The 25,354-nt window shown below is 44.9% G+C and overlaps 1 protein-coding gene across 1 annotated transcript in view; it reads left to right on the top strand.

Moving 5' to 3' along the window:
* LOC311100898 (slit homolog 1 protein-like) overlaps positions 1-25,354 on the top strand; it is a gene marked incomplete at both ends in the record, with an annotated part of 199,253 nt that overhangs the window by 98,944 nt on the left and 74,955 nt on the right. Inside the window, 6 exons of the mRNA XM_084141886.1 lie at positions 1,324-1,471; positions 12,541-12,612; positions 21,052-21,123; positions 21,225-21,296; positions 21,535-21,678; positions 25,333-25,350. Coding sequence (XP_083998012.1) covers positions 1,324-1,471; positions 12,541-12,612; positions 21,052-21,123; positions 21,225-21,296; positions 21,535-21,678; positions 25,333-25,350 — 526 coding nt within the window. The remainder of the gene's footprint in view (positions 1-1,323; positions 1,472-12,540; positions 12,613-21,051; positions 21,124-21,224; positions 21,297-21,534; positions 21,679-25,332; positions 25,351-25,354) is intronic.

The following is a 25,354-nucleotide window of genomic DNA, read 5'->3' as shown; positions in this document are numbered from 1 at the left end:
GAGAATTGGGTGTGAGACACTGACACACCATCTGACAGACTACATATCACATGTTAATGTTCCTCTATGTGTATGTCAAAACATTCAGGGGAATATCCCTGGGAAGGCCTGCACGCTCCAAGACCTCTCCATCACAGTTGACAACATTACGGTGTCCCCCTCCCAAAGTGCAAATAACCTTGGCGTGACCCTGGATAACACCCTGTTGTTCTCTGCAAACATCAAAGCAGTGACTCGCTCCTGCAGGTTCATGCTCTACAACATCCGTATGACCCTACCTCACACAGGAAGCGGCACAGGTCCTAATCCAGGCACTTGTCATCTCCCGTCTGGACTACTGCAACTCGCTGTTGGCTGGGCTCCCTGCTTATGCCATCAAACCCCTGTAACTTATCCAGAACGCCGCAGCTCTCCTGGTGTTTAACCTTCCCAAGTTCTCCCATGTCACCCCGCTCCTCCGCACACTTCACTGGCTTTCAGTTGAAGCTCGCATCCACTACAAAACCATGATACTTACCTACGGAGCAGCAAGAGGAACTGCACCTCCCTACCTTCAGGCTATGCTCAAACCCTACACCCCAGCCCAAGTCCTCTGTTCTGCCACCTCTGGTCTCTTGGCCCTCCCACCCCTACGGGAGAGCAGCTCCCGCTCTGCCCAGCTATTCTCTGTCCTTGCACCCCTATGGTGGAACCAGCTTCCCCCTGAAGCAAGGACAGCACAGTCCCTCCCCATCTTCTGAAAACGTCTGAAACGCTACCTCTTCAAAGAGTATCCTAGCTATCTTAAGATGAATGCACTAACTGTACGTCGCTCTGGATAAGAGCGTCTGCTAAATGCTAAAAATGAATCTGGCCTGACTTCATTTGCAAGTTAATGTCTTCTCTCTCTGTCAGAAGTTGACATGTATGTCTTCTGGTTTTGCAGCTGTTATAGTTAAGATGCACACTAGTGGAAAAGCCTTAACACTAGTGGAAAAGCCTTAATACTGGTGGAAAAGCCTTAACACTAGTGACAACCTTAAAGGGATAGTTTTAGTTAGGGATTTTGACAATTAAAGTATTGAATTATTGAACTGGGAGAGTTTCTCTTCTACTCTCTTCTACACAGAAGGCACACACACACACACACACACACACACACACACACCACTTTCTCTTTTTTTCCAGTCGCTGCCCAAACCCCCCGGTCTGATCAGTCCCCTGCCTATTCTGTAATCCTGTTTACACTGGCCACCCTTAACAGGACATTAACCTCTCCTCCTCCCTCTCTCTTCCCATCCCTCTCGCTCTCCTCTCCCACTCTCTCGCTCTCTCTGTCTCCAGGTCACTCAGAGAGCTCCGGCTTGCAGCCTTGCAGCCTAGGGGGAGGTTCGTGCCCTGCCATGTGTACCTGCAGTAACAACATTGTGGACTGCAGAGGGAAAGGCCTCACAGCTATACCAGCCAACCTTCCTGACACCATGGCAGAGATGTAAGCACCATGCTGTCTTGTATGTTGGCAATTAGCTGACCTAAATACATCCCCCCTGTTGGCATAAACCCCAGAGTAAGGTGATATATTTCAGTGGAATCCAGGGATATCCACAGCTTGAATTGGCTCTGATGCGAGAAAGTGTGTGTGTGTGTATGTGTGCGTGCGGATCCTGTAAAGCTGATCAGACTGTCTTACCTCTCTCTCTCCCGTCTTAGTTTACATCCCTCTTATCAGCAGTCATATCTGCACCAGGTATTAACCCCTTCTAAATAATAATAATATGCCACTTAGCAGACGCTTTTATCCAAAGCGACTTACAGTCATGTGTGCATACATTTTAACGTATGGGTGGTCCCAAGGATCGAACACACTACCCTGGCGTTACAAGCACCATGCTCTACCAATTGAGCTACAGAGGACCACAACATGGGTCCACAACATGGGGTCCTAAACATGGGCTCTGGAAACTCTCTGTATCTACAGCAGTACAGAACCAACACTAAAGTAAGAAAAAACCTTGGTCACTGAGGGGGCAAAAATATTTGATGTCCTTTGACACTTCTGGCAGTGTACCTTTGAAGCAAAAATGATGTTTTGCTTGCCTGCCTGGTATTGCTGCGTATCAAAGATATGAGTTCTTAGTTTCACCAAACCACTCTAAATGGGTCAGGGTTATTAGGGAACATCCATGCTGGGTTAGTGTGTGTGCGTGTGCTTGTGCGTGTGGTGCGTGCATTAGTGTGTGTGTACTGACCCTTGCTGGGTGGGTATTTATAAACAGCCCAGACTCCTTAGGGGTCGATGAGACCCAGAGACTAGTTGTCTATCTTCCCCGGTATCCCTTAATGACCCATAAACTCCACTGAAGTTATTTATCTCTCTCTGGTAATGTCCTTCTAATGTCCCTGTCCCTAGATCTATGTAACCAATAAGATCTCTGCTAGAGTCAGCAGCACTGGAAGGTGAAAGATAGGTATCTCTACTCACAATGTTCCCTGATAGAGATTTCATTCGTTTTTATCCTCTTTCAAAGCTTACGAAAGGATAATAAATGGTTCTGATTTAGAATAAATCAGAATAAGCGTTCTAGTTGTTCTATTTTGCCACGCCTAGGCATAATACTATTCCCTTCATCCCTCCTCTGTTCCCTCTTTCCCTCCCTCAATTTCTCCTTTCCTACCCACCAGAGCTTCTTGTTTGAAGTGTTATCCCCACTGCAGTCTCTCTTCCCCTACTCCTCTTTCCCTCCTGTGACCTCTCCTGCCTCTTCTCCTGGTCCTGCTCCCTCTCTCAGCCCACTTTACTACCCCTACCCCAGGATCAGTGAGGGAGGAAGAGGGGGAGGAAAGGAGGAGAGAGGTCTGTTCAGTAATTCTCCACAGCAGGTCTGATGTGAGCTCTTGAAGTTCATTATAAAATCAGTTTCGATTACATGTAGAGGCAGAATGCTGGATATCAAGGCCAAGACTAACGGTTGGTTAATGAACCACTCCAGCCCTGACACATACACGCACACACACACACACACACACACACACACACACACACACACACACACACACACACACACACACACACACACACACACACTTCTCATTACTTACACATGGAGAGCTATGCCTCTCTCTGCTGCTTGTTAATGAAAGACAGTTTTGTGTTTTTGGGTTATGAGACATGAGATCTGAAAACTGGAGAGATATTACAGCCCTCTGTAGTTAGTTAGTTACTTAGTTAGTCTGTCCCTGGTAGGCCTATTAGGAGTGTGGGTCTGTAGTTAGTTAGTTAGTCTGTTCCTGGTAGGGTTGTTAGGAGTGTGGGTCTGTAGTTAGTTAGTTAGTCTGTCCCTGGTAGGCCTATTAGGAGTGTGGGTCTGTAGTTAGTTAGTTAGTCTGTCCCTGGTAGGCCTATTAGGAATGTGGGTATGTAGTTAGTTAGTTAGTCTGTCCCTGGTAGGGTTGTTAGGAGTGTGGGTCTGTAGATAGTTAGTTACTTAGTTAGTCTGTTCCTGGTAGGGTTGTTAGGAGTGTGGGTCTGTAGTTAGTTAGTTAGTCTGTCCCTGGTAGGGTTGTTAGGAGTGTGGGTCTGTAGTTAGTTAGTTAGTCTGTTCCTGGTAGGGTTGTTAGGAGTGTGGGTCTGTAGTTAGTTAGTTAGTTAGTCTGTTCCTGGTAGGGTTGTTAGGCGTGTGGGTCTGTAGTTAGTTAGTTAGTCTGTCCCTGGTAGGGTTGTTAGGAGTGTGGGTCTGTAGTTAGTTAGTTAGTCTGTCCCTGGTAGGGTTGTTAGGAGTGTGGGTCTCTAGTTAGTTAGTTAGTCTGTTCCTGGTAGGGTTGTTAGGAGTGTGGGTCTGTAGTTAGTTAGTTAGTTAGTCTGTTCCTGGTAGGGTTGTTAGGAGTGTGGGTCTGTAGTTAGTTAGTTAGTCTGTTCCTGGTAGGGTTGTTAGGAGTGTGGGTCTGTAGTTAGTCTGTTCCTGGTAGGGTTGTTAGGAGTGTGGGTCTGTAGTTAGTCTGTCCCTGGTAGGGTTGTTAGGAGTGTGGGTCTGTAGTTAGTTAGTTAGTCTGTCCATGGTAGGCCTATTAGGAGTGTGGGTCTGTAGTTAGTTAGTTAGTCTGTCCCTGGTAGGGTTGTTAGGAGTGTGGGTCTGTTGTTAGTTAGTTAGTCTGTTCCTGGTAGGGTTTTTAGGAGTGTGGGTCTGTAGTTAGTTAGTTAGTCTGTTCCTGGTAGGGTTGTTATGAGTGTGGGTCTGTAGTTAGTTAGTTAGTCTGTTCCTGGTACGGTTGTTAGGAGTGTGGGTCTATAGTTAGTTAGTTAGTCTGTTCCTGGTAGGGTTGTTAGGAGTGTGGGTCTGTAGTTAGTTAGTTAGTCTGTTCCTGGTAGGGTTGTTAGGAGTGTGGGTCTGTAGTTAGTTAGTTAGTCTGTTCCTGGTAGGGTTGTTAGGAGTGTGGGTCTGTAGTTAGTTAGTTAGTCTGTTCCTGGTAGGGTTGTTAGGAGTGTGGGTCTGTAGTTAGTTAGTTAGTCTGTTCCTGGTAGGGTTGTTAGGAGTGTGGGTCTGTAGTTAGTTAGTTAGTCTGTTCCTGGTAGGGTTGTTAGGAGTGTGGGTCTGTAGTTAGTTAGTTAGTCTGTTCCTGGTAGGGTTGTTAGGAGTGTGGGTCATTAGTTAGTTAGTTAGTCTGTTCCTGGTAGGGTTGTTAGGATTGTGGGTCACCCTCTGAATGGTTAGATTAGAGGAAAATATTACAATAAGTAGTATACTGTATATCTTTTAGATAGACTCAGTCTTTCAATTTTTCTTAGTAGGGGGCTGACTGTTGGCAACCGTAAAAATACTGTTGATTTCTTACCAAAAACAAACCATACCTTTCCCATTACTTCACATGGAACCGAGTTCTACATTTTACTGCAGATGCATCATGTAAATCACGCATCTCGTTTACTTTAAACATGCATAAATTGTTGCCGCCATTTTAGGACATCACATAATGAGAGGTTTTGGTAAAAATTATAAACACTGTGAGCAATACAGTTGTTTGTGAAAATGTCTCGGTTGTTTCCTGTTGGCTACAACAGGAAACAATCTATTTCTGTCTCATAGTGCAGATGCCTTTGTTATATAGCCAGAAGAGTAGACTCCGCTGTGTGTATGTCTCTCTGTCTGAATAGCTGACCGCACTATGTCTTTAACCTTAATGAAAACCATGCCCATAGACTAATGAATACAATTAGAACTATTGATTATATTTATACACACAGAGACAGACACCTGATTAATGGGTTGACAGGCGTTGATTCTCCATGTCAAGGCTACTTGTTTCTCTTTGCTTGGTTGATTGGAAAAGGAGGGATGTAGAGATAGAGAGGTAAGGATGGAGGAAGGGAGGGAGGGAGGGAGGGATGGAGGCCACAGGCCTGGTCTGGAGGACAGAGGAATCAATGACTGTGTGTGTGTGTGTGTGTGTGTGTGTGTGTGTGTGTGTGTGTGTGTGTGTGTGTGTGTGTGTGTGTGTGTGTGTGTGTGTGTGTGTGTGTGTGTGTGTGTGTGTGTGTGTGTGTGTGTGTGTGTGTGTGTGTGCGTGTGCGTGTGCGTGTGCTTGCGTGTGCGTGTGCGTGTCTGTGTGTTTGCGTGTGTGTGTGTGTGTGTTTGCGTGCATGTGCTTGCGTGTGTGTGCGTGAGTGTGTCCTGACCCTGATTGATTCCTCTGTACTCCTCTAAGCTCACATGTCTGTCTCCTGAGGTCTTTGTCACGGTGGAGACTCAGTCATTTGATGTATTGATCTGAGAAGGGGGATTGAGAGACTAATTAATGCTGTCTGGAAGGCTTGTGTCCCACACTGACATACCCCGACACACACTCAAACACACACTCAGACATACTCCTATATTTAAAAAAAAACTTGCATACACTTAAAGGAAAGGTTCACCCATTTTGAATATATTGTTTTTGTGCATCTCTGAGTAATGTTCTATCGATTCCCTGGGTCATTTCATGTTTTCATGTGTATCTGAGTTATTGGCGTTCAAGTTGGCCGAAATCCGGCCGTTATTGCATAGCACTGTGATGAGGTCACTCTGACTCCACTGGAAGTTAATAGGAATATGACTTTTAGATCATGAAAACGTCTATCATACATGTCAGATTTCAATACTGGCCGATATCATAACTCTGGAAAATGTATTCTCTCAAATGAGCCATTGATCATGTTTTTGCCATATTCCTACCTCGAGAAATGTCCAATTTAACGGAGGGTCTAGCACATTTGTCCTATTTGTCTGCCTCTTTAGTCCAGCATTGGTGGACTAAAGTGGTGCCAGAGATATTATAGAAATACCACCCAGCAGACTGTCTACCAATCGCGGTTGCTAAGCTAATTGTCACGCAATCCCTTCTCAAAGTCAGTGTATATGTCGAGAAACTTGCCTATTTTCCTCGAAGGTATGTAATGTCACGATTCCAAAGCTATTAGATACTACAGATAGCAAGTTAATTATCTCACATCTCGGAAAATATTTGTAATGTTGTACTTCTTGTTGATGAAATTCGTGCTAATGTTGGGTTTTTGAGCTAGCGACCAATAGACTCCCATTCACTCCTTGAAGGAGAGAGCTCCTTGTCCCAGAATCGCCCAGAATGCACCACCCGGCCCATTGTACATCTGCAAATGTTAGACTCCACTCTATGAGGCACATCGATCTGCAAGTTGAACATGGTGAGATTGTAGACTCCTAAAATGATTGTGCAGTTTGTTTAGGCGATTTTACAACTAATTAGCTAGGTTACAAGTGTCTTCGTTGACATTTTCAACCTCTCCCTGACCGAGTCTGTAATACCTACATGTTTCAAGCAGACCACCATAGACCCTGTAACCAAGAACGCCAAGGTAACCTGCCTAAATGACTACCGCCCCATAGCACTCACATCTGTAGCCATGAAGTGCTTTGAAAGGCTGGTCATGGCTCACAACACCATCATCCCAGAAACTCTAGACCCACTACAATTAGCATACCGCCCCAACATATCCACAGATGACGCAATCTCTATTGCACTCCACACTGCCCTTTCCCACCTGGACAAGAGGAACATCTACGTGAGAATGCTGTTCGTTGACTACAGCTCAGCGTTCAACACAATAGTGCCCTAAAAAGCTCATCACTAAGCTAGGACCCTGGGACTAACCACTTCCCTCTGCAACTGAATCCTGGACTTCCTGAAGAGCCGACCCCAGGTTGTAAGATTAGGCAACAACACATCTGCCACGCTGATCCTCAACACAGAGCCCCCTCAGGGGTGTGTGCTCAGTCTCCTCCTGTACTCCCTGTTCACCCATCACTATGTGGCCACACACGACTCCAACACTATCATTAAGTTTGCCGACGACACAACGGTGGTAGGCCTGATCGCCGACAACGATGAGACAGCCTATAGGGAGGAGGTCAGAGACCTGGCAGTGTGGTGCCATGACATGAACCTCTCCCTCAACGTGAGGAAGACAAAGGAGCTGAACGTGGACTACAGGAAAAGGAGGGCCAAGCACGCCCCATTCACATCGACAGGGCTTTAGTGGAGCGGGTTGATAGATTCAAGTTCCTTGGTGTCCACCTCACTAACAAACTATCATGGTCCAAACACACCAAGACAGTCGTGAAGAGGGCAAGACAACGTATATTCCTCCTCAGGACACTGAAAAGATTTGGCATGGGTCCTCAGATCCTCAAAAACCCCCGCATATTGACTCAGTACCCCCTGTATATAGTCTAGTTATTGTTATTTTATTGTGTAACTTTTTTTTGTGTTTATTTACTATAAATTTGTATTGCAAATATTTTCTTAATTATCCTCTTAAGGATCGGACCCTTTTTTTTAAAAATGTTCGCCTAAAATGACATACCCAAAACTAACTGCCTGTAGCTAAGGACCTGAAGCAAGGATATGCATATTCTTGATACCATTTGAAAGGAAACACTTTGAAGTTTATGGAAATGTGAAACTAATGTAGGAGAATATAACACATTAGATCTGGTAAAAGATAATACAAACACAAAAACATGCGTTTTCTATTATTGTGTGTGTGCAAAGTTTGAGATTGATCCAGTGAAGCATTGCAATACTGGACTATTTTGTATCAAGTCTGCCCAAATGTGCGGAATTGGTAAATTGATACATTTTCAAGTACATAACTATATAGAACATACAAAAATGATATGGTAATACAAAATGTAAGTTTACACACTCCCAGGAATGTCATGCATGATGGATCATTAGCTTATACACTAACTTTCACACATCTAGATGGCCGGGCGGGGTGGGTGTGGAGCCAGAGACATCAGGGGTTCAAACTGTAGAACCCAGTTCCCTACATTTGAATAAAAAAATTGATTTTATTAAACAAAACTATGCTACATTTTTTCTCTGGGACCCTTAGGATGACAAATCAGAGCAAGATTACTGAATGTAAGTACATTATTTACCTTCAGAGATGAATGTATCAAACCAGTTTCTGTGATAAGTTTTTTGTTGTTGTGCACTCTCCTCAAACAATAGCATGGTATTTTTTCACTGTAATAGCTACTGTAAATTGGACAGAGCAGTTATATTAACAAGAATTTAAGCTTTCTGCCGATATAAGACATGTCTATGTCCTGGAAAGTTTGCTGTTACTTACAACAGTCATGCGAATCACATTAGCGCACGTTAGCTCAACCATCCCGTATACGGGACACCGATCCCGTGGAGGTAAAAAAAAAACACTGCATTGTTGGTTGGCTTGTAAGTAAGCATTTCACGGTAAGGTTTACACCTGTTGTATTTGGCGCATGTGACAAATACATTTGATTTGATGTTATTTGTTATTATTGTGTGTAGCTACGTTTGCTAGCTAGCCAGCCAGACAGACCACAGAGAGATTTGATAGTCGACTTGAGCTGCAACAGATTTCCACAACGATTTTCCATGTTGCTGCAAACCTTATTATAACGACAAAATGAAATATTTGTTCACAAAAAATATTGTTCTCACATATTTGTGTTATTTAACACTGTAAACTAAAGGACTGAGTGGTTTTGGGTGGATTTTTCCTTTAATGCTCTCCTCAGAACTTCTTCACACTCTCCCGCAAGCACGTAGACACGCAGGCATGCATTCGCACACACACACACATGCACACACACACACACACAAACACACACACACACAGAGATTGTTCACCAGACAGTGTTTTCTACAATAACCTGGGATCTCGTGATCCAGACCTGATGATAGAAGGAATTAAACCAAAACACCCTGAGATCACAACGCTGTGACACAAACACACTGGACACACACACACATAGAACATGACTACCGCAGGAATCTGTGGTCTGGAATAACAGCTATCCTAAGAATGTCAATTATACAGCTCTATCCGTCCAAAGCTGGAGGCCCACAGCTTTGAACCAGAACCATTTACCTCCAATGAATGGACACAAACACACACACACACACACACACACACACACACACACACACACACACACACACACACACACACACACACACACACACACACAGACAGACACACAAACAGACACACACACACACACACAGACAGACAGCATGAAAACATTAAAAGCATGTGGGATTTATCCTGTCCAGACCAATCACTCTGAAACAGACTACAGTCTAAAGCTGTCTGCTCTGCTTATCTAGCCAGGTTGGAGATTTAAAATCATATTTTATCAAACTAGACATCCTATCACAACATGCAGCTGGACATGTGAACAGGAGTGGCTTTGTTATTCTTAGTGTCTTGGAGAGTCTTGAACAGGAGTGACCTGTTGTTCTAGCCCTGTTCTTGAAATTACATACATGGGGCTCAGTTGCTATTTTAAAGATGTGGCTCTGAAAAACTGATGATACCCCTTTACGTGTGCTGAAATAAGGCTGAAAAACTGATGATAACCCTTGAAGTGTTCTGTATTAAGGCTGAAACACTGTGGTACTGGTGGGCCTCATTCCCATCAGGCCACCTCAGTTTGGTCCTAATATCCAAACTCCCCCTCCCTCTTCCCCAGCCCTCTCTCTAGACCCATTCATATTTACCAGCCCTAGCCCTATCCCAGGCCAATCCCACAGCCCCTGCCCTGGCCAGAACCACAACCAGAGCCCCATACCCCAAGCAAAGCCACAGCTCGAGCCACAGCTCCAGCAGAATGCAGCCCCAGCCTTGGCTGTTTATCTGTAGGTCAGTTCACAGCTTTTAAAACTGGCCTTAATGAGGCTCAGAGGAGGTTAGAGGACTGGATCAGAGCAGGGCTGGAGAGAGACAGCTGTCTGCATGCCCTGCCACACCACCACTCAACCACACGCACACATGCACATGCTCAGACACACATGCACGCACACACTCATGCATGCACACACACACACACGCATGCACGCATGCATGCACGCATGCATGCACGCAGGCACGCACGCACGCACACACACACACACACACACACACACACACACACACACACATACACACACACACACACACACTGGCAGCCGTGTACACACACACACACACACCAACGCAACTAATAGGGTTCAGAGCCCTGTACTTACTGCCTCTCAAGGCCTGTTTCTCCTGAACATCTGAGACTGATTACTGTACGTCTGTGACTTTCAGTTTCCACCGTTAGGAAATTTGTGTATGTGTGAGAGAGAGAGAGTGAGAGAGTTAGAAAAGAGAGCAGTGCCACACACACCTATGTGATGTCTGAAGACACTTCTATGATGTCTGTAGTCTCCAGCATTGCTCTGTCACATGTCCCTCCTTTCACACACCTGTGTACAGACAGATTGACGGACGTGTGGTTGACAGATTGACGGACGTGTGGTTGACAGATTGACGGAAGTGTGGTTGTGTCTGACTCTGAGTGCTTATATGACCCAGACAGGGCAGACAGTTCTCTGACCAGTCTTCATGTTCCACTGTGTTCCTCCATGTCTCTCCCTGTTCCTCCACTGTGTTCCTCCACGTCTCTCCCTGTTTCTCCGCTGTGGTCCTCCATGTTTCACCCTGTTCCTCCACTGTGTTCCTCCATGTCTTTCCCTGTTCCACTGTGTTCATCCATGTCTCTCCCTGTTCCACTGTGTTCCTCCATGTCTCTTCCTGTCCCTCTATGTTCCTCCATGTCTCTCCCTGTTCCACTGTGTTCCTCCATGTCTCTTCCTGTCCCTCTATGTTCCTCCATGTCTCTCCCTGTTCCACTGTGTTCCTCCATGTCTCTTCCTGTCCCTCTATGTTCCTCCATGTCTCTCCCTGTTCCACTGTGTTCCTCCATGTCTCTTCCTGTCCCTCTATGTTCCTCCATGTCTCTCCCTGTTCCACTGTGTTCCTCCATGTCTCTTCCTGTCCCTCTATGTTCCTCCATGTCTCTCCCTGTTCCACTGTGTTCCTCCATGTCTCTTCCTGTCCCTCTATGTTCCTCCATGTCTCTCCCTGTTCCACTGTGTTCCTCCATGTCTCTTCCTGTCCCTCTATGTTCCTCCATGTCTCTCCCTGTTCCACTGTGTTCCTCCATGTCTCTCCCTGTTCCTCTATGTTCCTCCATGTCTCTCCTTGTTCCTCTATGTTCCTCCATGTCTCTCCCTGTTTCTCTCTCCTCCAGACTTGTTTATTGTTCTAGAGATGTTATAACATAACTTATGACTCACACACAGAACAGGAAGTGATCTTTATTAACGAACCAGGGGAGGCGAGGGGAGACACACACACACACACAAACACACACACAAGGACACAGTTGCACGTGCACGCACACAGACACACACACACACACACTCACATTGTGGATGAAGGAAGTTGGCAGTATTGACCTGACCAATTACCATGGGTCTGTAATGATGTACGACTACTCTGCTTTGTTTCTATAGTGATCTCTGTTGGTTTACTACCTGATGGTATCTATATCTCTCTTTCTCCATGTCTCCTTCTCTCTCAAATCTCTTTTCTCCATCTCTCCCTCTCTCCATCTCTCTGTATCCCTGTCTCCATATCTCTGTCTCCATCTCTCCCTCTGTCTGTCTCCATCTCTCCCTCTCTCTGTCTCCATCCTTCCCTCTCTCTGGCTCCTTCTCTCCTTCTGTCTGTCTCCATCTCTCCCTCTCTCCCTCCATCTCTCCCTCTCTGTCTCCTTCTCTCCTTCTGTATGTCTCCTTCTCTCCCTCTCTCCCTCTCTCTGTCTCCATCCCTCCCTCTCTCTGTCTCCATCTCACCCTCTCTCTGTCTCCATCTCTCATCTCTATTTTCTCCTTCTCTCCCTCTCTCTCTCTCTCTCTCTCTCTCTCTCTCTCTCTCTCTCTCTCTCTCTCTCTCTCTCTCTCTCTCTCTCTCTCTCTCTCTCTCCTCTCTCTCTCTCTCTCTCTCTCTCTCTCTCTCTCTCTCTCTCTCTCTCTCTCTCTCTCTCTCTCTCTCTCTCTCTCCTCTCTCTCTCTCTCTCTCTCTCTCTCTCTCTCTCTCTCTCTCTCTCTGTCTCCTTCTCTCCCTCTGTCTGTCTCTTTCTCTTCTTCTCTCCATCCCTCTCTTTCCTCCCCATCTCTGTCTCTCTCTAGTCGTCTGGAGCAGAATGGGATCAAGTCAGTTCCTCCCGGCGCCTTCTCTCCGTACAAGAAGCTGCGCAGGATGTAAGTATAAACTCTCTAGGGCTGAAGTACACTAAGTACACTTCCTCTAGGGCTGAAATACACTAAGTACACTTCCTCTAGGGCTGAAATACACTAAGTACACTTCATCTAGGGCTGAAATACACTAAGTACACTTCCTCTAGGGCTGAAATACACTAAGTACACTTCCTCTAGGGCTGAAGTACACTAAGTACACTTCCTCTAGGGCTGAAGTACACTAAGTACACTTCCTCTAGGGCTGAAAAATAGATGTATAGAAAGAACACTAGCTGTAGGGCTGAAGTATGGATGTAAGAATATAGTCTCTAGGGCTGAAGAACACATGTAAGTACACTAGCTGTAGGGCTGAAGTATTGATGCAAGTATATACTCTCAAGGGCTGAAGTACACTAACTACACTTCCTCTAACGCTGAAGAACAGATGTACTGTAAATACACCAGACTAATTTCACAACCCAATTTACTGCACCTAAAAAAAAGAACTGGTGATATGTTGACAATGTACTTTGTTGTCGGACCAGAGGGCACAGGGGTCCAATCAAAGCACAATTAGTAAATCTTACCTTCTCAGTTTCATGTCACAACCCAAACTGTTAGATTCAGACTAAGAGAAGGAAAATGTACAGGGGTGTCTGGCTGTAGAAGGCTACAGAAGGATACAAGCTGAAACCTCTCCACTGTAATAACACCTCTCATGTTTCAGTGCTGGGACTTTATTCTCAGCCTGCTTAGAGTGTCTGTCTGACTGAGTAGGCACACTATAAACTGTGGCAGAGATGATTATGGATATGATGATTATATGATATGATATTGGGGAAGGAGAGAGTGCTGGAATGAAGGGTTTTCTCATTCCCTGCTTCTCTCCCCCTTTCTGTCCTACTTACGGGGGGATTTGCAGTCCAGTAGTATCTCAGCCTCACCAACCACCCGCTAACCAGCCCACCCCTAAAATACAAGAGCTACTGGTCACAACTAGCGTGTGCTGGATTGAAGACTGAGGATTCCTCCTCCTCTCCTCCTCTCCACTCTGTCCTACCTACGGCAGTGATTTCCAGTCAAGTAGTACCTCAGACTCCAGTGCACCCACCAACCAGTCGCTAACCAAATTAGCCCTAAAATACATGGGCTACTGGTCACGGCTAACCACAGGCAAACACTATGTTAGACAGCAACCCCATGCCAACCTCGACATCTTTCACTCTCGCTCTCCATTCCTTACCCCTTGCACGCTACTCCTGCATTTCAGTCTGTTTGTTTTGACAATGCAAGTATATCGTCTGGATGATGAATAAAGCCTATAGCTGTAACAAGACAGATCACTACAGATTAGTGGCGGTTGGTGCCGTTTAAGATGAGGGAGGACAAAACATATTTTTCACGAGCATGGCCTTATTCTATTACAGCATATTAGATGACTGTCATTCATATTCCATTCACCCAGCTCAATGTAACATCAATAGGTTTAGGCTACTACATGATACTCCAATTTTCCCTATACCCATTATGAGGTTGCAACAACCTAGCCTATGATTGAAAGTTTACAATGTAGTTGCACAGGTCGAGAGAAATTTGAGTAATCAAGGTGAAAGACATTGACACATTCAAAACTGCCTTGCACAATCTTGCCTGCATCTAGCTGATCTAGGGCGTAAACATTAGTCCAACAGTTGCAAATGAGAGTTTCTATTGGACAAATTCAGGTATGTTTAACAAACGTTTTTCAACAGAATCGACGGAATGAATACACTCCTGATCACCACAAACACACAACTTTCATAGCAGCCACGTACACTACCAGGAAAAAGTTTGGACACACCTACTCATTCAAGTACTATTTTCTACATTGTAAAATATTAGTGAAGACATCAAAACTATGAAATAACACATATGGAATGATGTAGTAACCAAAAAAGTGTTAAACAAACCAAAAATATTTTATATTTGAGATTCTTCAAATAGCCACCTTTTGCCTTGATGACAGCTTTGCACACTCTTGGCATTCTCTCAACCAGCTTCATGGGGTAGTCACATGGAATGCATTTCAATTAACAGGTGTGCCTTCTTAAACATTTTTTAAAAAATCCTTGAGCCAATCAGTTGTGTTGTGACAAGGTAGGGGGGTATACAGAAGATAGCCCTATTTGGTAAAAGACTCAAATAAGTAAAGAGTCCATATTATGGCAAGAACAGCTCAAATAAGCAAAGAGAAACAACAGTCCATCATTACTTTAAGACATGAAGGTCAGTCAATACGGAACATTTTTGCAGTCGCAAAAACCATCAAGCGCTATAATGAAACTGGCTCTCCTGAGGACCACCACAGGAAAGGAAGACCCAGAGTTACTTCTGCTGCAGAGGATATGTTCATAAGAGTTACCAGCCTCAGAAATTGCAGCCCAAATAAATGCTTCACAGAATTGAAGTAACAGACACATCTCAACATCAACTGTTCAGAGGAGACTGTGTGAATCAGGCCTCCATGGTCGAATTGTTGCAAAGAAACCACTACTAAAGGACACCAATAAGAAGAAGAGACTTACTTGGGCCAAGAAACACGAGCAATGGACATTAGACCGGTGGAAATCTGTCCTTTGGTCTGGAGTCCAAATTTGAGATTTTTGTTTCCAACCACCGTGTCTTTGTGAGACGCAGTGTGGGTGAACGAAAGATCTCCACATGTGTATTTCCCACCGTAAAACATAGAGGAGGAGGTGTTATGGTGTGGGGATGCTTTGCTGGTGACACTGTCTGTGATTTATTTAGAATCCAATGCACACTTAACCAGCATTGCCACCACAACATTCGGCAGTGATACGCTATCCCATCTGGTTTGGGTTTAGTGGGACTATCATTTGTTTTTCAACAGGACAATGACCCAACACACCTCCAGGCTGTGTAAGGGCTATTTTACCAAGAAGGAGAGTGACGGAGTGCTGCATCAGATGAGCTGCCCTCCACAATCCACCGACCTCAACCCAATTGAGAATGTTTGGGATGAGTTGGACCGCAGAGTGAAGGAAAACCAGCCAACAAATGCTCAGCATATATGGGAGCTCCTTCAAGACTGTTGGAAAATAATTCCAGGTGAAGCTGGTAGAGAGAATGCCAAGAGTGTGCAAAGCTGTCATCAAGGCAAAGGGTGGCTATTTGAAGAATCTCAAATATAAAATATATTTTGTTTTGTTTAACACTTTTTTGGTTACTACATGATTCCATATGTGTTATTTCATAGTTTTGATGTCTTCACTATTATTCTACAATGTAGAAAATAGTAAAAATAAAGAAAAACCCTGGAATGAGTAGGTGTGTCCAAACCTTTGACTGGTACTGTACATACAGCATGATCCCTTTCATCATTGAATTACTTCTGCTATCTATGCGCTCTCCTCCTCTCACCTTTTCCCTTCGTTTTTGGACTTCAGTGCACAACACATCAGCTGTCTGTGACCAGGCTAAAATGTTAAAGCCAAACCTTCATATCATAATCGCTAACTGCTTTACACAGCCTACATCATTGTCACCATGTTAGCTAACGTCAAGTCAACATAGCTACTAGAACTAATGCATTAGTAAACCCATTACAATCATGCAGTACAATCACGGTCCCGTGTAGCTCAGTTGGTAGAGCATGGCGCTTGCAATGCCAGGGTTGTGGGTTCGATTCCCACAGGGGGCCAGTATGAAAAAAAAATGTACACACTCACTAACTGTAAGTCGCTCTGGATAAGAGCGTCTGCTAAATGAATAAAATGTACAAATGTACAGTTAGCAAGCAGTTACACTGGCGGGCCCTGGTGGCAATACATTAGTAAAAACCAAAAGCTTACCTTGACTTGGAAGAGTTTGGGTGTTGGATAGCCATAGCGAGCTAGCTAACAATACACCCCCCTCTGTTTAAGCCGGGTGTTTGAGTAGGCTAAACTAGCTAGCTACATTCTCTAGCTGTGAAAGTGAAAAAAAAATATATATATATAGCTAGCTCTCTCTTGCTTCTCCTTCATTTTTGAAGAAATTAATTTGTTAAAATCTGTTCAACTATTGTCTTTCTCACTCTTTGAGTCAACTACTCACCACATTTTATGCACTGCAGTGCTAGCTAGCTGTATCTTATGCTTTCAGTACTAGATTCTTTCTATGATCCTTTTATTGGGGGGACAACATGTCAGTTCATGCTGCAAGAGCTCAGATAAGTTGGAGGACGTCCTCCGGAAGTTGTCATAATTACTGTGTAAGTCTATGGAAGGGGGTAAGAACCATACGTTTTGCATTGAAGTCAAAGTACCCAGAGGAGGACGGAAACTAGCTGTCCTCCAGCTACACCATGGTGCCACCGAGAGAGTGGTGTTGAGGCTACTGTAGACCTTCATTGCAAAACAGTGTGTTTTAATCAATTATTTGGTGATGTGAATATATTGAGTATAGTTTTATTTTAAAAGGATAACTTTCCCCTGGAACATGACAGGAGTGTCTGAGATCAGATGCTGTAACCTCCTCCCAATCCAGAGCTCTATTTTCCAGGAAACATCAGGCTTTTGCACTAGACACTTATTTAGCACTTAGTTTAACATTAGCCTCAAATGGGATCATTTCATATCTTATAGACCACACAACGACTTCCCTTTGAAGACATGCAGTTGACTGGAGTTCACTACACACTCCATTAACACACACACACACACACACACACACACACACACACACGCACACACACACACACACACACACACACACACACACACACACACACACACACACACACACACACACACACTCTGTGGCCAGAGGTCTGTGGATCCTATTAACAACAGGCATTTACAGAAACAGCCTGTTCCATATGGACCCCAGCCCTGCACCCCATTAATACACCACACACACCACACTATTCTAGGTTTTGATTGGCTAGCAGTGTCGTCAACCCACTTCTGTCCGAATATCATTGGCTGCTTTAGGAAGTTCTAGAATGGAAACTTGAATAATAAGTTATGGTACAGTAAGGACTTAGTTGAGTCCTAGCGGTTAGGGGTTAGAGTTACAATATGACGCCGGAGGGGATGGCTCCCGTTTTATGGACTCTTAACCAACCATGCTATTTTGTGTGTTTTTTCGCATTGTTTGTAACATATTTTGTACATAATGTTGCTGCTACTGTCTATTATGACCGAAAAGAGCTTCTGGACATCAGAACATCGATTACGCACCTTGAACTGGACTAACAATTTTTCTTTAATGAGTCGGACGAGAGACATTTGCTCCAGACACCCGACAGGGCCCTCCACCCCGTCATTTGTAGTAGAAAGAAAAGGAGATATCGCGGAAGGAGATCGGGGTGCTTGGTAAGGAGCCGGCGACGAAGGGCTAATCTGCCTTTGCCATCGATACCATTGGCCAACTTACAATCGATAATAAAGTGGACGAACTACAGACACGTATATCCTATCAACGGGACATTAAAAACTGTAATATATTTTGTTTCACTAAGTCATGGCTGAACGAAGACATGAATAACATACACCTGGCGGGTTATACACTGTATCGGCAACATAGAACAGCAGCCTCTGGGTCAGACAAGGGGTGGCAGTCTATGTATATTTGTAAACAACAGCTGGTGCACGATATCTAAGGAAGTCTCAAGGTTTTGCTCGCCTGAGGTAGAGTATCTCATGATAAGCTGTAGACCACACTATCTACCAAGAGAGTTTTCATCTATATTCTTTGTAGCTGTCTATTTACCCCCACAAACCGATGCTGGCACTAAGACCGCACTCAATAAACTATATACGGCCATAAGAAAACAGGAAAACGCTCATCCAGAGGCGGCACTCCTAGTGGCCGGGGACTTTAATGCAGGGAAACTTAAATCAGTTTTTACCTCATTTCTACCAGCATGTTAATGTGCAACCAGAGGGGGGAAAAACTCTAGACCACCTTTACTCTACACACAGAGACGCGTACAAAGCCCTCCATCGCCTTAATTTTGACAAATCTGACCATAATTCTATCCTCCTGATTTCTGATTACAAGCAAAAACTAAAGCAGGAAGCACCAGTGACTCGGTCAATAAAAAAGTTGTCAGATGAAGCAGATGCTAAGCTACAGAATAGAATATGTTCCGGGATTCTTCCGATGGCATTGAGGAGTACACCACATCAGTCACTGGCTTCATCAATAAGTGCATCGACGACGTCGTCCCCACAGTGACTGTACGTACATACCCCAACCAGAAGCCATGGATTACAGGCAACATCCGCACCGAGCTAAAGGGTAGAGCTGCCGCTTTCAAGGAGCGGGACTCTAACCCAGAAGCTTATAAGAAATCCCACTATGCCCTCAGACGAACCATCAAACAGGCAAAGCGTCAATACAGGACTAATATCGAATTGTACTGCACTGGCTCTGACACTCGTCGGATGTGGCATGGCTTGCTAACTATTACAGACTACAAAGGGAAGCACAGCCGCAAGCTGCCCTGTGACACGAGCCTGCCAGACGACCTAAATTACTACTATGCTTGCTTCGAGGCAAGTAACACTGAAACGTGCATGAGAGCATCAGCTGTTCCGGACGACTGTGTGATCACGCTCTCCGTAGCCGATGTGAGTAAGACCTTTAAACAGGTCAACATTCACAATGCCGCAGGGCCAGATGGATTACCAGGACGTGTACTCCGAGCATGCGCTGACCAACTGGCAAGTGTCTTCACTGACATTTTCAACCACTCCCTGTCTGAGTCTATAATACCAACATGTTTCAAGCAGACCACCATAGTCCCTGTGCCCAAGAACACTAAGGTAACCTACTTAAATGACTACCGACCCATAGTGCACATGTCTGTAGCCATGAAGTGCTTTGAAATGCTGGTCATGGCTCACATCAACACCATTATCCCAGAAACCCTAGACCCACTCCAATTTGCATACTGCCCCAACAGATCCACAGATGATGCAATCTCTATTGCGCTCCACACTGCCCTTTCACACCTGGACAAAAGGAACACCTTCGTGAGAATGTTATTCATTGACAACAGCTCAACGTTCAACACCATGGTGCCCTCAAAGCTCATCACTAAGCTAAGGACCCTGGGACTTAACACCTCCCTCTGCAACTGGATCCTGGACTTCCTGATGGGCCGCCTCCAGGTGGTAAGGGTAGGTAACAACACATCTGCCACGCTGCTCCTCAACACAGGGGCCCCTCAGGGGTGCGTGCTCAGTCACCTTCTGTACTCCCTGTTCACTCATGACTGCATGGCCAGGCACGACTCCAACACCATCATTAAGTTTGCAGATGACACAACAGTGGTAGGCCTGATCACCGACAACGATGAGACAGCCTATAGGGAGGAGGTCAGAGACCTGGCCATGTGGTGCCAGGACAGCAACCTCTCCCTCAACGTGATCAAGACAAAGGAGATGATTGTGGACTACAGGAAAAAGAAGAGGACCAAGCATGCCCCCGTTCTCATCGACAGGGCTGTAGTGGAGCAGGTTTTGAGCTTCAAGTTCCTTGGTGTCCACATCACCAACAAACTATCATGGTCCAAGCACACCAAGACAGTTGTGAAGAGGGCATGACAAAACCTATTCCCCCTAAGGAGACTGAAAAGATTTGGCATGGGTCCTCAGATCCTCAAAAGGTTCTACAGCTGCACCATCGAGAGCATCCTGACTGGTTGCATCACTGCCTGGTATGGCAACTGCTCGGCCTCCGACCGCAAGGCACTACAGAGGGTAGTGTGTACGGCCCAGTACGTCACTGAGGCCAAGCTTCCTGCCATCCAGGACCTCTATACCAGGCGGTGTCAGAGGAAGGCCCTAAAAATGGTCAGACTCCAGCCACCCTAGTCATAGACTGTTCTCTCTGCTACCACATGGCAAGCAGTACTGGAGCGCCAAGTCTAGGTCAAAGAGGCTTATAAACAGCTTCTACCCCCAAGCCATAAGACTCCTGAACATATTATTACATATTAGTCATTTAACTAATAAAATGGCTATCCAGACTATTTGTACGCTGCTGCTACTCTCTGTTGATTATCTATGCATAGTCAGTTTAATAACTCTACCTACATGTACATATTACCCCAATTACCTCGACTAACCGATGCCCCCGCACATTGACTTGGTACCGGTACCCCCTGTATTTAAACTCGCTATTGTTATTTTTACTGCTGCTCTTTAATTATTTGTTACTTTTATTTCGTATTAGTTTATATTGTATTTTTTTGAGTGATTTCTTTTGGTATTCTTTCTTAAAACTGCATTGTTGGTTAAGGGCTTGTAAGTAAGCATTTCACTGTAAGGTCTACACCTGTTGTATTCGGCGCATGTGACAAATACAATTTGATTTGATTTGATTTGACAGTTGGGCCTGGCTGAAGACCTCCCACATTGAATTCCTCTTTAACTGTCCACCCCCCCCCCCCCCCCCCCTCTCTCCATCCAGAGACCTGAGTAATAACCAGATAGCAGAAATAGCTCCTGATGCATTCCAGGGCCTGAGATCCCTCAACTCACTGTGAGTCACTGTTACCATTGATGGATAAGTGAATTGATGATTTATTGTTGATTGATTGAGTCACTGCTTATTTAATTCCTTAACCAATTGATCTTTTCCAGAGTCCTGTATGGGAATAAGATTACAGAGCTTCCCAAAGGAGTGTTTGACGGACTATATGCCCTGCAACTACTGTACGTACACAGTGGCTACTCCTTGATAACATTCAGCTAACATTGATGATTGTAAGTAACATATTTCCCTTATCTATTTTTTACACTCTCTTTCTCTCTCTCTCTCTCTCTCTCTCTCTCTCTCTCTCTCTCTCTCTCTCTCTCTCTCTCTCTCTCTCTCTCTCTCTCTCTCTCTCTCTCTCTCTCTCTCTCTCTCTCTCTCTCTCTCTCTCTCTCTCTCTCTCCCTTCCTTTCCCAGGTTGTTGAATGCCAATAAGATCCACTGTGTTCGGGCCAATGCCTTCACAGACCTGCAGAACCTCTCTCTACTGTCTCTGTATGACAACAAGATACAGACTGTGGCCAAGGGCACCTTCGCTTCTCTCAGAGCTATACAGACACTGTGAGTTACACACACACACACACACACACACACACACACACACACACACACACACACACACACACACACACACACGTGTGCACACACTCACAATCATGCACACACAAATGTGAACACACACACGCACACACACACACACACACACACACACACACACACACACACGCACACAAACACAAACACAGACACACACACCCTCAGGTAATTCATAATCAAGCCAATACACCCTCCAACCAAGCATATGCCAGTGCTGCCTCAATTATCAAACACAGTTATCAATGCTGACAGCAAACTGCAGTAGGGTTTTGACTGATTGACTTGAGCAGTTTATATTTGGCAAGGACAATTGTGTTACCTCCCGAGTGGCGCAGTGTTCTAAGGCGCTAGCTGTGCCACTAGAGATCCTGGTTTGAATCCAGGCTCTGTTGTAGCCGGCCGTGACCGGGAGACCCATGAGGCGGCGCACAATTGGTAGGGGAGCAAATGGCTGGCAGGGATGTAGCTCAGTTGGTAGAGCATGGCGTTTGCAACGCCAGGGTTGTGGGTTCGATTCCCACGGGGGGACAGTATAAAAAAATCAAATAATGTATGCATTCACTAACTGTAAGTTGCTCTAGATAAGAGCGTCTGCTAAATGACTAAAATGTAAACATTTGTTATATTGTATAACACATACAAACAAGTATATTCAGACACACATGCACACACACACCTGTGAAGTTGATTGATGATGTTGTCCCTTGGCTCACCTGACAACAGTTCTCACCCAGAGCCCCATAGACAACAGGGTGGACGGTTCACACACACGAGCGTACACACACACACACAAACACCGGGGTCTGAGTTCCAGTCTATAACTAGCCTCTTGTTTAACCTGGATTATGAGAAAAAAAGTGCAAATATCCACTACTCTGTCCCTGCTATTTATACTGCCCACCCTAGGCCTTGTTGACCACCACATAGATCCCATTAGCTACATACCCTTGATGACCACCACATACAGAGCATTCGGAAAGTATTTAGACCCCTTGACTTTTTCCACATTTTGTTAAGTTACAACCTTATTCTAAAATTGATTAAATCGTTTTTTTTCCCCCTCATCAATCTACACACAATAACCCATAATGACAAAGCAAAAACTGGTTTTTAGACATTTTAGCAAATGTAAAAAAAAAAAAAATATATATATATATATATATATATATATATATATATATATATATATATATATATATAACATTTACATAAGTATTCAGACCCTTTACTCAGCACTTTGTTGAAGCACCTTTGGCAGCGATTACATCCTTGAGTCTTCTTGGGTATGATGCTACAAGCTTGGCACACCTGTATTTGTGGAGTTTATCCCATTCTTCTCTGCAGATCCTCTCAAGCTATGTCTGGTTGGATGGGGAGTGTCGCTGCACAGCTATTTTCAGGTCTCTCCAGAGATGTTCGATCGGGTTCAAGTCCGGGCTCTGGCTGGGCCACTCAAGGACATTCAGATACTTGTCCCAAAGCCATTCCTCCGTTGTCTTGGCTGTGTTCTTAGGGTCGTAGTCCTGTTGGAAGGTGAACCTTCGCCCCAGTCTGAGGTCCTGAGTGCTCTGGAGCAGGTTTTCATCAAGGATCTCTCTTTACTTTGCTCCGTTCATCTTTCCCTCGATCCTGACTAGTCTCCCAGTCATTGCCGCTGAAAAACATCCCCACAGCATGACGCTGCCACCACCATGCTTCACCGTAGGGATGGTGCCAGGTTTCCTCCAGACGGGACACTTGGCATTCAAGCCAAAGAGTTCAATCTTGGTTTAATTAGACCAGAGAATCTTGTTTCTCATGGTCTGAGAGACTTTAGGTGCCTTTTGGGAAACTCTAAGTGGGCTGTCATGTGCCTTTTACTGAGGAGTGGCTTCCATCTGGCCACTCTACCATAAAGGCCTAATTGGTGGAGTGCTGCAGAGATGGTTGTTCTTCTGGAAGGTTCTCCCATCTCCACAGAGGAACTCTGGAGCTCTGTCCATCGGGTTCTTGGTCACCTCCCTGACCAAGCCCTTCTCCCCCGATTGCTCAGTTTGGCTGGGCGGCTAGCTCTAGGAAGAGTCTTGGTGGTTCCAAACTTCTTCTATTTAAGAATGATGGAGGCCACTGTGTTTTTGGGGACCTTCAATGCTGTAAAATGTTTTTGGTACCCTTCCCCAGATCTGTGCCTCAACACAATCCTGTCTCGGAGCTCTACAGACAATTCCTTTGACCTCATGGCTTGGTTTTTGCTCTGACATGCACTGTCAACTGTGAGACGTTGTATAGACAGGTGTGTGCCTTTCCAAATAATGTCCAATCAATTGAATTGACCACAGTGGACTCCAATCAAGTTGTAGAAACATCTCAAGGATGATCAATGGAAACAGGATGCACCTGAGCTCTATTTCGAGTCTCATAGCAAAGGGTCTGAATACTTCTGTAAATACGTTTTTTTATTTTTATTTTTTATATAAATTTGGTAACATTTCTAAAAACCTGTTTTCACTTTGTCATTATGGGGTATTGTGTGTAGATTGATGGGGGAATGAAAAGAAATAAACTTTTTTTGAATAAGGCTTTAACGTAACAAAGTGTGTAAAAAGTTAAGAGGTCTGAATATTTTCCGAATGCACTGTAGATCCCATTAGTTACCTAACCTAGGCCTTGTTGACCACAACATAGATCCCCTTAGCTACATACCCTAGGCCTTGATGACCACCACATAGCTCCCATTAGTTACATACCCTAGGCCTTGATGACCACCACATAGCTCCCATTAGGTACATACCCTAGGCCTTGATGACCACCACATAGCTCCCATTAGTTACATACCTTAGGCCTTGATGACCACCACATGGATCCCATTAGTTACATACCTTAGGCCTTGATGACCACCACATAGCTCCCATTAGTTACATACCTTAGGCCTTGATGACCACCACATAGCTCCCATTAGTTACATACCTTAGGCCTTCATGACCACCACATAGATCCCATTAGGTACATACCTAGGCCTTCATGACCACCACATAGATCCCATTAGGTACATACCCTAGGCCTTGTTGACCACCACATGGATCCTATTAGTTAGATACCCTAGGCCTTGATGACCACCACATAGCTCCCATTAGGTACATACCCTAGGCCTTGATGACCACCACATAGCTCCCATTAGTTATATACCCTAGGCCTTGATGACCACTACATAGCTCCCATTAGTTACATACCCTAGGCCTTGATGACCACCACATAGCTCCCATTAGTTACATACCTTAGGCCTTGATGACCACTACATAGCTCCCATTAGTTACATACCTTAGGCCTTGATGACCACCACATAGCTCCCATTAGTTACATACCTTAGGCCTTCATGACCACCACATAGATCCCATTAGCTACATAACCTTAGGCCTTCATGACCACCACATAGATCCCATGCCACACACAATCACACAGATGTACATCTTCAAAATGTCACACAGTGAGTGACATTTTTTTTGACTGTTTACAAAAATGAAATTGGTATGGAATTTGCTACCCTCCTCTAAATTACTGACATGGAATTTCCTCCCTCTCTCCCCCCTCTATCTCTCCCCACCCACTCCCCCTCCCGCCCTCCCCCCTCTCTCTCTTCAGTCACCTGGCCCAGAACCCGTTT

Source organism: Coregonus lavaretus, assembly GCF_964263955.1.
Source record: "Coregonus lavaretus genome assembly, chromosome: 25".
Lineage (NCBI taxonomy): Eukaryota > Metazoa > Chordata > Actinopteri > Salmoniformes > Salmonidae > Coregonus > Coregonus lavaretus.
This window is presented reverse-complemented; position numbering and strand designations above follow the sequence as displayed.